The 12,206-nt window shown below is 32.9% G+C and overlaps 1 protein-coding gene across 2 annotated transcripts; it reads right to left on the minus strand.

Annotated features, from left to right (window-relative positions):
- Positions 1 to 3,207: 3,207 nt before the first annotated feature.
- On the minus strand, positions 3,208 to 11,975 carry LOC142623700 (bifunctional 3-dehydroquinate dehydratase/shikimate dehydrogenase, chloroplastic-like). 2 transcript variants are annotated; one of them, XM_075797151.1, is made up of 11 exons: positions 11,827 to 11,975; positions 11,022 to 11,263; positions 10,662 to 10,767; positions 9,618 to 9,836; positions 8,549 to 8,895; positions 8,166 to 8,229; positions 7,907 to 8,015; positions 7,471 to 7,614; positions 5,511 to 5,659; positions 3,606 to 3,768; positions 3,208 to 3,485 (listed from the first exon to the last, which is right to left on the minus strand). In XM_075797151.1, the coding sequence occupies exons 1-11, from the start codon at positions 11,845 to 11,847 to the stop codon at positions 3,445 to 3,447; spliced, it is 1,605 nt and encodes a 534-aa protein (XP_075653266.1). In that variant the 5' UTR covers positions 11,848 to 11,975; the 3' UTR covers positions 3,208 to 3,444. The 2 variants fall into 2 exon arrangements, with proteins under 2 accessions (XP_075653266.1, XP_075653265.1); XM_075797150.1 differs by having other exon boundaries at positions 9,609 to 9,836.
- Between the last annotated feature and the right edge of the window lie 231 nt (positions 11,976 to 12,206).

Here is a 12,206-nt window from a genome sequence, read left to right on the forward strand (position 1 = left end):
CCAGATTGTCATTTAGTTCTGTCTCTACTTAAAAATAAGGGTGTAGGGATATTTTTAAACCAAAAAAAATGAGAATCTCAAATAGATGACACCCTTTAAATAAGAGTATAGATGAGGAGTCCTTGGCATCTTTTGGTCATCTTCTTGATAAAGCAGTTCAACTTACTATAGTAGCTTAATCATTTATCTTTTTCTCATATCATAAAGAAATAATATTGTTGCAAAGCTGGCTCAATAACTTTAGAGGCCTTAGGTAAAAATTTTAAGTGGGGTTTTTTTTTTTAATCATATATATTGTTTTTTGATTTTTTTAATTTTTATTTAAAATCTATTTTTCTTGTTTATTTAGATGCAAAATTACTAATTAAGTTTTTGTATTTAAGTTCCTCTAGCAATTTTTTTTTTCAATTGATAATATGGCTAATCCACTTAATCTTTCTTATGACATAGTAAACCTTAAAGAATATTTTATTAATTTTAGTTTTAAAAAACTTCATTCTGCAATGCATCTGTATTAGGTGTGATAAAATTAGTATCACTATAATACAATGGGTTGATACGATATAAATCAAATTATTACTCCAACCCATTAATTGGAGTATTTTCATCTATTTGCATAATTAAGTACAATAAATTAGTATCACTAAAATACAATGAATTGATATGATATACATCAAATTATTAATTAGTGCAATAACTTATAATAATTGATAAAATAGAAGTCTAAAAGATAGTGTACAGTACAATGGGTGTGTGCCTATGCTATGAGTATACATTAAAATTGAGTGTGGGCCGTGGGTGACTGTGTGTGGGACAGCTAGGCAGGTGTGAGCTGTGCTGTGGCCATGGCCTTTGTGCAATGCCTATGTGTCAGTGTGCTGTCCCGTCATTGCTGTCAACTTTGTGTGCAGCGGTAGTGTGCAGATTAAAAAATAAATTTTTTATTAGTGATACAATGAGGCCCTTTGAATGTATCTTATTGACCAATAAAATGATTATAAAAAAAATTTCGTAATTAAAATATATAGATAAATATATTATGTGTATAATTTTTTTTTTTTTATAAGTGGGGTCCTTAGTTGCATTTATAGTTGAGCTGACTTTGTACTGTTGCTAAATATGCTAGACATGTTAAAAATTTATTAGTGAATGGAAGATGTTCCTTCCCACCTTCATGACCTTCTTTAAGTCAATTTTGGCTAAGATTATTTAATAAAGTTTCTAGGTCCTTCTTCTTTTTATATATATATATATATATATAACTTTAGTGAAGTAAAGCCTATAATATGGAAAGATGTAATATGATTATGAGAACTTCTTGAAATAATGTTAAATTAATTAAAAGTATAAAAACTAAAATAAAGATTTTAAAATATAAAGACGATTTTGAAATAAAGAGTAAAGATTTAAAACCAAATATGCGATTTAACTCCTTTTTTTACGTGGCCTCATACTTGCTCATGACATGCTTATGGGTGTCCACGAGTCGGTTTTGGAATCAACCTGAATCTGACTTGCTCACGTTGAGTGTGAGACAATGAGACATGCTGTCAACCGCCAGTTTGGTAGAATCAGATTGCCATGGGTTTAGATCTCCTACTATCGGATCAGTTGTAGTTGTAATAACGTGGTGAAAGGTACAGATCTCACCGAATTGGCTGAGATTTTCTCATAATTGGTAGAGATCCCCTTAAATTAGCTAAGATCTCCCCAAAAGTGACAGAGATCTTACCAAATTGACTGAGATCTTTTTGAATCTAGAGGAAATGTAGCAAGATTGGCTGAGATCTTCTCGAATATGGCAGAGTTTTGCAACTGGAGATGAAGTTTTCAAACATGTCGGATTTATCAAGTTCTCTAACAGCACAACCATCGCTCCAACCAATCTTGTCGATTCCTTTCACTGGCAACCCGCCATCAATTGAACCAACACTACAATCAAGATATTTTAAAATTTGGTGGCTCGGGTTAGTAAGTAACCATTGGTTTCGGTTCTAGATTGGACACCCGATTCATGCTAAATTAATTATTACTTCAATCTATCACAATTTTGTTTAATTTCATTTTTTTTTTTGTTTCTTAATAAAATGCTTATTTTTTTTCAAACTCTATACAAAAGACTTGACGAAGTTTTGTGCTATTGAGAGATTTTGTTGTACACATAGATTGTCTCTCCAATTAATAATCCAATCTTAAGATTTGAATTCCATGATGTATCCCATATAACGATATACTTTGGTACACTAGCTTTCAACTTTAGTTGCACAACTTTGGTACACTAGCTTTCATGAACACTCTAATCTAGTCGAGAAAAAAGTAAAAACAAATAAAATAAATTAAATAGGCAAAAAAAGGTCACCACACCAGTACAGTCCAACAGTACAACTATGAAAAAAACTTAGGTAATCTTAAAGCATCGCTCTGAGCTTTTACAAAGGGCGTGAGCCCCATGGTGGACCCACGTGTGGGGTCCGAACTTTTTGTGAGAGCCATGCAACTTTTTGAAACTATATACTCATCATGCATACAAAATATAGAAACGATAAGAGATTAAAAAAATATCTCATCTAGAAAATGATCAAAAGTGTGTGTGTATATATATAACATCAAATTTGGCATGCATAAGACGTTTATAGGAAAAAAACAATCCAAGTATTAATCAAATGAAAAGTTATTGAATGATGTAACATACAAAGAGTTATATTACTTAATAACTTTGTCATATCAATAACATTTTATTGGAATAATAGTTTTATGCTCTATGAAAAATTTTAATTTTTTTTTAAAATTAAAGTTTTAACATTTTATAAATGAAATAGTTATTGATATATAACCATCTTGATATTTTACAATTATGAAGTGTATAAGAAAATGATGTAATTTAATACTAGATTTTTTAATTTATTTATGGGATATTAGTGGATTTATTAAAACACTCATCCAATACAAATTTATTTAAGGAGCAACATTAATAAGAGTTACACTAAATGTAATTTAATCTTGACTATATATACATATTAGCCTCATCACACGTACTTTGCATGTGTGATGAGGCTTTTTTTTTTTTTATTTAGTGTCATAATTTTTTATTCATCTCAATTTTTAGATTAGGACACAACCCAAAAAATAAAAATAGTTCCAAAAAAAAAAATTAAATGAAAGAAGCTAGTGAGTCTTGATAAAGTAAAAAAGAAAAAAAAGAAAAGGTTGGAATACAAATTGTTCAACAATCAATGAGTGAGAGAGTAGTACACAAAGTCTTGCATAAACATCCTTGAAACTTTATCAAGGCAATATGAATAAGATCATTCGGGTATAATAATTAACAGCAGATGAAAATAACTGGCATTAACTTTCTCAAGAAAATAGGAAACGAAAAAGTTCAAATTCAGCTACATGAGAATGAGAATCAGCTGCATGTAAAGTGTAGCCAAACAAACCTCATTAGAATTTTGCCATAATTTTCCTAAAAAGTTGTTTGGGTGCTGCAATTGGACAATGAAGCAAGAGGCCAAAAAACAAATATCAGTTAATTGCCAATTAAATAGAGAGTAATAAAAAGACAGTCTGGATGAATGTTATTAAGCTATTCAAAATCATCTTACCAGGCAACTCAGTGAACCTCTCGAACTGCTCATATGCCTGTCCTATGAACATCTCCGACCCCGAAACAATTGTGGCTCCAGATTCTTCTGCTTCCCTCAAAAGTCTAGTAATTTTGGGAGTGTAAACCGCATCAAAAACTAGTGAGTAGAATCTCAGAGCATGCTGCAAAAACAGAAATCCAATTATTGTCTTGCCCCTGAACGTGCAAGTTGATATCATAATGGCCTGGTGCCATTCTGCAAAAAATGAAACACTGAAGGGCTAATGAACTTCTCAGAAAAAAAATGCTATAGCATGGTACAGCTTCCCTTTATTAAATTTGGTTTGTTCACGAGGATTTTTGAGTTTGATTATAACAACTTTCTCTACTCTCAATGGCTGTCAGTAAACTAGCATAGAGGATTCAGATTTTTTTTTTCTTCTCTCCATTGGAATTTCTGTTAGCAGGTGACTCTGAATTTCAACATTATCGTTATACCTAAAAACCGCTCCCAAGACTGAAAGGACCTAAGGCAAGCCAAAAGCCTGACAAGAATTAAGGTCAGTTCAAACAGTCAATAAGTTGGTTTCACTCTAGAAAAATGAGATCCTCACACCCGTTCAAACAGTCAATAAGTTGGTTTCACTCTAGAAAAATGAGATCCTCACACCCTTACTACGTAAGGCAGTATCTTATGTGTCAGCTACATGCTGCACCTCTCTCACATTATGTGAGTCCTACAAAATGTGAGAGAGATGTTGCATGCAGCTGATACGCAAGATACATTTTCCTTCTAAAGAAGCATAAAGAGCATGAAGGAAGCAATTAGGCCTTCTTCAATCAGGGAAACAAAATTATCCAAGCAGTGTGGGAACTATGAATGCTTTGGCTTATATGAGAACTAACTTTAACTAAAAATGCTCAGGACCTTAATTCAAAAATGAGCACCAAATTAGTTAAGATCTGATCCAGAGCATTCAGGACAACAACACTGGTGACTTGCCTGTATTCTTACCCTAATTATGGCATTAAACTGACAGCTGCTTTGCCTTTGTACTACTTTATGAAGACCTTGTAGTTGTAGGTAATCTAGGCTTCTTTTGAAAATTCTGAGCTAGAAGATTAAAAAAAAGCGACCCCACCTGAATTATAGCCACGATTTTACCCTCACAGTAGTGGGGTTTTTTTTTTTTTTTTTTCCATCAAATTGTTATAGTTGGTGGTGTCCATGTTATTGAACAATATTGCTAAGAATTGAGTTATTAAGATCTTTTTCAATTCAAAAAATATCATCTAACATTATTAAGTAATTTACAAATACTCATCGTTCTTTTTTTCTGTTTTTTTTGGTGGTTAGTATCCATAACAAAACCCAAAGTGGGTAGCATCAATTTTCATTATTTTGGTTTCTTCGCACTGCAGTTCTGACTTAAGCTCATATTGAAAGAAGGGACCAAAGGTGGGTTGGACCACTGAATGCAGTATTACAACCAAATTCTATCCTATTGTGCCTTCTCTGACCAACCCAATTTTCCTTTGAACAAAGCCCACTGCATAGATATTCAGTGCACGTGAGAAATCATAACAGATGGAATTTTTTCATCAATTCATGTTACCTATGACTTTTCACAACAGTACTTATTTGTTATTTATCTTCTCTTCTATTAATAAATCTCGATCTCAAAACCCCATATGTAATTATAACGTCTGTTTAACAATGTGTTTATATATATAAAATTGATCCATGTCTGAAACAAATGCAGCTCATAAGGCGAAAAGTCCAGGATCACAGTCAACTTAACAATAACCATGTTGCAATAACCACCAATGCATGCTTTTAATGAAAAAGTAGATTAGGTTGTCAATATTCCCAATATCTATATGGTTACCAAGACAAAAGAAACAGCGTGCAAGAGAGGCAGACCTTAGGAATGGGTGTTTCATCAACTTTTGGTTGCATTCCAATAGATGTCGTGTTTGCAAGAATCATACCATCCACTGGATGGAAATTTTCTAGATCAGCAAGAGTTACGGCATCTCCTCCAATAGTATTAGCAAGCTCTCTGGCTCGATCTTGAAGTGAAATATATAAATCAATCAGATATCATTAGTGAAATAATTAGAAATATCAGGAATATTACTTGAGCTAGACAACAAAATGCTGTTCATCAGTCTTGTATGTAGTGAAATTCTAATAATAACTTATTATCATTAAATAAATCATTAAACAAATTACACATATCCTTAGAACTTCCCTATCCATGGTACTTGAGATTCTGTGGCAGAAGGAAATCTATTACAGTGAAGAAAAAATTAATTCAATGCAAACATTTTCAAGACAAGACACATTGAAGCAAGAAATAACATTTATAGCAAAACTGGGACAATAATATTTTAGAACAGGAATGGGGGCCCAGAGAGGGAAGGAGAAAAGGAAAGAATAATTATCAATAGTGGCATTAATTCAGAAGATTGCTTAGATGGAGCTTGACATGGACAAACAATATAATCAAAGGAAAACCAATCACAATATGAACCGACAACCATTTCACACTACAGCATATTTTAATCTCTCTCTCTCTCTCTTTTTTTTTTTTTTTTTTTTTTCTAATCACACATGTGAGCTTGATCCCACGACCTCATCCTTCACCTTGTTGTACAAGAGAGATGCCATTTTCATTTGCATTGCAGCATATCATACTTCTCCATAATTATAGAAAAAATCTTCCTTTTTAAATACAAAATGTTTACTCTATGCATTACTCTTTCAGTTTTTCTGCAACAAAGAAAAATTCTAATCATAGTCGTAACCTTTCCCTCCACCAGTTCACCTTTAGCATTGATTTTTGTTGTTTCATCAAGAAGAAAAAATATTTCAGTTAAAGTTTTGTAGCTAATATTAGTATGACTGTATGATGCATGGATTAATTGAAAGTCATAAGTAGTATGACCTCATCCTCCACCTTGCTATAAAAGGGGAGGAGATGCTATTTGAGCTATAGCTCATTCACATTGCAGCATATCTTACTTCTCCACAACCATAGAAAAAGTTCTTCCTCTTCAAATGCAAAAAGATTAAATTATGCATTACTTTTTTAGTTTTTCTACAACAAAGAAAAGTTTCTATCATAATAGTAACTTTCCTTCCACTAGTTCCCCTATAGCATATATTTTGGTTGTTTCATCAAGAAGAAAAAAAATATTTTAGTTAAATTTTTATAGCTACTAGCAGTACGCCCATATGATGCATAGATTAATTGAAATTCATATGTAAAGGATTTTTTTACAAATATCATATTTGAGCAATACAATAGATAATAAAAATGAAGAAAAAAACACCTAAAGTTATTTGACTGAAGCTTAGCTATGATTGTGAAAGAATGATTTTTTTTTTTTTTCAAAAATAAAACTTATAGTAGATGATTAAAATAAATGTCATTTCTTGAAAAATAATTCAAAAAATTAGGATAGAATTTTAAATTTTGTAATTGAAATATTAATTTAAGTTGAAAGTAAAATTTTATAATGTTAATGTAATTATAATGCAATGAGGACTCTTTTGTTAGCCGGGATACAAATCTTTTGTATGTAAAATAAAGGTGCAAAAGGATTGTCCATGTGGCAAAAGGAGAAAAAATGGGGAAAAAATTATAAATAGAAAAAGAAGAAGGCATCCAGTTGGCACAGCCACAGCTTGTAGTACACAACTTTTATACTATAGTACATTATGGATGCCAACCATAGTAAAAAACATGTAAGTCACAAGTCATAGCAGAGAATGTTAGAATGATACTACCAGATATATACGATCAGAAAACAAGAATAATAAAAAGAAGTGTACCAAACTGAACATTGCAAAAAGCGATCAAAAGCTGGAGGCTTACCATAAGTGCGATTAGCAATCACAACTCGTGCTCCCTTTTCTTTTGCACCATATGCAAGCGCCTTCCCAGCACCTCCAGCGCCAATGACCACAAAGAGCTTACCAGCTAAGGGTGAATCAGCAGTAGCGCTAATGTTATGAGAACCTAACATGGAAATAATATTGTGCAAGAATGCCTTAGCTTTAAACCAAAGAAGAGAGAGGTTTATGTGTCTAACAGTCCATTTATTTATTTGTATAAAAAAGAGACATTGAACCAGAAGAAAAATTACAAGCATCGAAGTAATGGCACTGTTCATTGACTGTGGGAACTGGTTTGGGCTTAACAGGTGACTGAAGCTATTCCTCAGTTCCCAGTGCCCAGTGCCCATTGACCTGTGTGTAACTGTGATTTTTATGCTTATATTTTTTATTTTCTCATTAAACACAAATGATACCTCGTAGTCCATCTTCAATAGCAGAAATTGCACCAACATAGTCAGTATTGTAACCAAACATCTTCCCATCAGTTGGTCTCCTTATAATACAATTCACAGCTCCTATCGACTGTGAACAAATCATATACTATTACTTAAAATGAAAAATAACAACCAAAGCTAAGGCATCCCTAACTACTCATGGAATTCAGTGGTGCCAGAGACTTCGGGTCGGTAAATTTTCAGACAAGCCCCAGCAACATGAATAAAATTTCAATACCTTTGCAACTGGATCAACCTCGTCACAACACTTGAGAGCATCCTCCTTGTGAGGAATTGTACAACTGTGTTTGGGAAAGAAGTTATCTCATGATTCAAGTATAATTCAATAAGTGTAATAAATATTCCAGACAGATTTGTTTTGTCATATGTCAATATATGTTATAAATGAAACCATTGGAATAACCTTCAACAACTACAATATCAAGTAATTAAATAAGCTACCAAATTCCCATCACTCTACTAAGCAGCCCAGCCCTCCCCAAAATATTGACCACCAGAAGAAAAGAAATCTAAAAGAAAACAGACCAAGAACACATCATACTTAAAATGTAATAAATACTGTAGTTTGACTTAGAGAGAACTCAACAAAGAAGTTTGAACCTGAATCCAGCAAAATCTATGGATGAGTAAGTCTGGAGAAATTTTGCAACGTCATCCACCAAGAAAGGCACATAAACTCCATTAAAACCAACTGACTTGAATGCCTCATTGTATAAAATCGGTGATTTGCTGTGGCCAACAGGCTTCCCAATTATGCCAAACACTTTTGTATCTGGCCCTATCTCTCTGAAGTTGTATAGAGTTAACAGATCCTTCATTGTTGGTTGACCAGGAGCTGATACAACTCCTGACTCAATGGTACCAAATGAGAGAAACCCACCAAATTTTGGGCATAAAATCCGCGAGATGAAACCCCTCTCACCCATAACAATTGCTATAATTGGAACCTAAAATTTTCATTATTAAATAAATAAAAAAATCTTTAAATATGTGAAGAATCTATGAATACATAACGTAAAGAGTTTCTACCATTACCAGTCAAAACTAGTAATAAATGAGCATAAAGATAGAGATAAAAAAAAAAAAAGAGAGGGGATAATTAGATTTGGTATTGACAGTATCTTCCTAAAATTCAATGCTTCAGATGTCACATGGCTGCATTTATCATTGTGGAGACAGTCAAGAAAGAATACATGATGCATACCTTCATATCCTTTCCTTTTACTCCTCGTCTAACTACATATTTAAGTTAAGCAATATATTCATCTCAGTAATTTCTCAACCAACTCATTGGAGTTATTCAATGATCACAAGAAAAGAAAAGAACGACAACTAAAATAACCACACTTCTTACACATAAACTTTGATACAACCAACCAGTGACACTTATCATCTAAGACAAAAACCTTGTTACGTGATCAGTCAGATTTCCTTATTATTGTGTTAATCTCAATAAACACCAAGATGAGCCATTTGCTGCTAGCAATCAGTAATGGAATATGTGTACCTCACACCATTCACATAATCTATATACGAACCATTAAGCCTTGATTTCTATGGCATAAAAAAGATAGAAGCAAAAGCATTATACATATTTCAACAACAATGGAGACAATTAATGGACTACGGTTACAGTTTAAAGTGCAATGCTTTCACATACACTGCTTACTTGAGAATGCACAGTTATTTGGAAAATGCGTGCCACATCAGAGATCTCCAAGGCAGTTGTTGCAATCTTCACAATATCAGCACCAGTTTCTTGTATTCTTGCCACAAGGTTGCCAAGATCCTCCACAGATGGAGTATCATGATAATTGTGAGATGATACAATGACTTTGAACTTTTCAGGCTTTTTTCCAAAAATGGATTCATTAAACTCATGAGCAACCTTCAAAGAGCAATAATCCAAGTGAAAAATTTAACGTTTATAATCCTAGTAGTAATTTAAAATGAAAGTAGGACAGGAAGAACTATTATTTTGACATCTTATAATTAGGCCTTTGTAAAGATAACCTCTTTGCACTTGAGCGGCATTGGAACATATTCTCACAAGTTTACCAATAATTCAATGCATATGTTTGACATCTTAAAATAATATCTGGTACTGTCAGTTTTATCATTCAAACTTTTTTCCCACAAAAAGAATACTAGTAGGTCTCAAAAGCAAGATGAAAAAAGTTGACACGTCACCCTCTTCCAGTATTTGTGAATCCTATAAGACCTAAAAAAAAAGTAGAGCACTGAAAAATCCATGAAGTGATGGATGCTGTCTAGATTGATACAATGTTATCCAAAGAAAACTTCCTATAATTTTGTTGGGGAAAATAAACTTAAGAAACAGGCCAATATGTTAGAGCAGTCAAATATCAAGAAAGTGCAATCAAGGTTATAAAGGCTGTAATGAAGGTAATAATACAAATTGGCATCAGAATGAAATGCATAGTGCACAGATTGTTTTAAATGTGGCAAACTTAATGGCTCTACAGTAACACAAATTTTGCAGAAATTTTCATGAAACTTCATATTTGGGTAGCATTTAAACTATCTCAAGCCTCTAACCACTTAAGTTTTTCATACCCAACACAAAATCATTAATTTTATTTTAACAACGGAAAACAATGTACTACTCATAATCATAGATTCTAACTCTTTGTTAACACAATCAAACCACCATTTGAATTTGTTTGAATTCACATATTAATTAGGAAGCAACCTGAAGCTCAACATCAATGTAATCAGCTCCAAACTCCATGGCTAATCGAAGGGCATCCAATCGCTTCTTTTCATCACCATCATACTGACCACCTTCCCATTTTGGTCTAGAAAAGTACATAAAATCAGATAGGTCTATGCTGGATACTCTTAAAAGGCTACATAACAAGATCAAATTATAACATCTCTTGATTATGGTTGTCCATTCCAACAAATGAAGCCAATCTTCTAAAACAAAATTAGCATATTTCCAAATTCCAATCCATAAAGATTAAGACTATTATATAGATCTTGAAAACACACACACACACACACACAATGCAGAAACAGTTTAATCATAAAAGAATTCCCAGTCGTGAACCTGTAAGTGAATAGAGTGGGCAATGGACACTCTTTGATTAGGGTTTTGAGATCTTCATAAGGATTGAAGCTCTTCAAACTGTCTAATCGGATCTCCACAAGGTCGGCACCACTTTGTTTTGCCGTATCCATGTTAATCACCATCTTATCAACCGTTTCTGCCATTATAGGAGCACAAAGTAGGGTTTGATTCTTCCTTACTTCTCTACTTCCCATTTTTAAGCCAGCAGAAGAAGAAGCAAGCTGAAAATTCAATCAAACAAAACCATCAAAAATAAAGTGACCAAAAATTCACACAATTATGCCCATAGTTACAATAAAAACTTATTTGATCCGCAAAAAAAATATTTAAATATCTGTTTGATTGCTGAGAAAACAAAGGAAAACAGAGTAATCCAGCCACTTAAACTAATCGCAATTAACATGCATTAATATTTTAGATGTTTGTTTGGTTACTGAGAAAAAAACATAGAATCTCCAACAAAGCTAAAAGTAAATTCCTATAGGAACGCTCTAAAGTAAATGCTCCATTATTTTCGAATTCTTAGCAATCAAACAGGAAAAAGGAAAAAACCAAAAAACAAAGACAGAAAGCTCCGCAAGATAACAATAACGATAATTACATAGCAATAATTAAAAAAAAAAAAATCCGTGGAAAATTTTTGCAGAGTAGTGACACGTTGGGAATGGAGTGACTATAAATTGTGAAGTATAAAATTATTTAGTTTTAAGTGTTTTTCTGAGCAACCAAACAGGAAATGTAAAGAAAAAGAAAAGGAGATGCAGAGGGAAAAGGAGTTACTAACCAGAACGTTGGTAGAGTCCATTATTTCGCTTTGTTTTGAGTTCGACTGATGGCTGATGCTAACTCTCTATATAACATATTGCGAGAGAGGGGTTAAAGTGAGCTGTGGGGATTGGTTTGAAATGTCTTGTCCAAACAAGTTGGTTGGTGGCGTGTGCTATTCTGGACCTTCTGTTTTGCGTGTTGTCGAGTTAGTTGGTATAGAATTTGAGATTTTGGGCTTTAACTTTTTGGGTTCAAATTATTCAGTCTTGGTCTTGGGCCTGGGCCCTGGTTAAAGATTTTTTTTATAAAATATTTATACGTCAGCAGTAGCACTTCCATTTCAGCTCTTTTATGATTATTTATTTATTTTTTTTATATAAAGAAAATTGATAGTGC

Source organism: Castanea sativa, chromosome 2, assembly GCF_040712315.1.
Source record: "Castanea sativa cultivar Marrone di Chiusa Pesio chromosome 2, ASM4071231v1".
Classification (NCBI taxonomy): domain Eukaryota; kingdom Viridiplantae; phylum Streptophyta; class Magnoliopsida; order Fagales; family Fagaceae; genus Castanea; species Castanea sativa.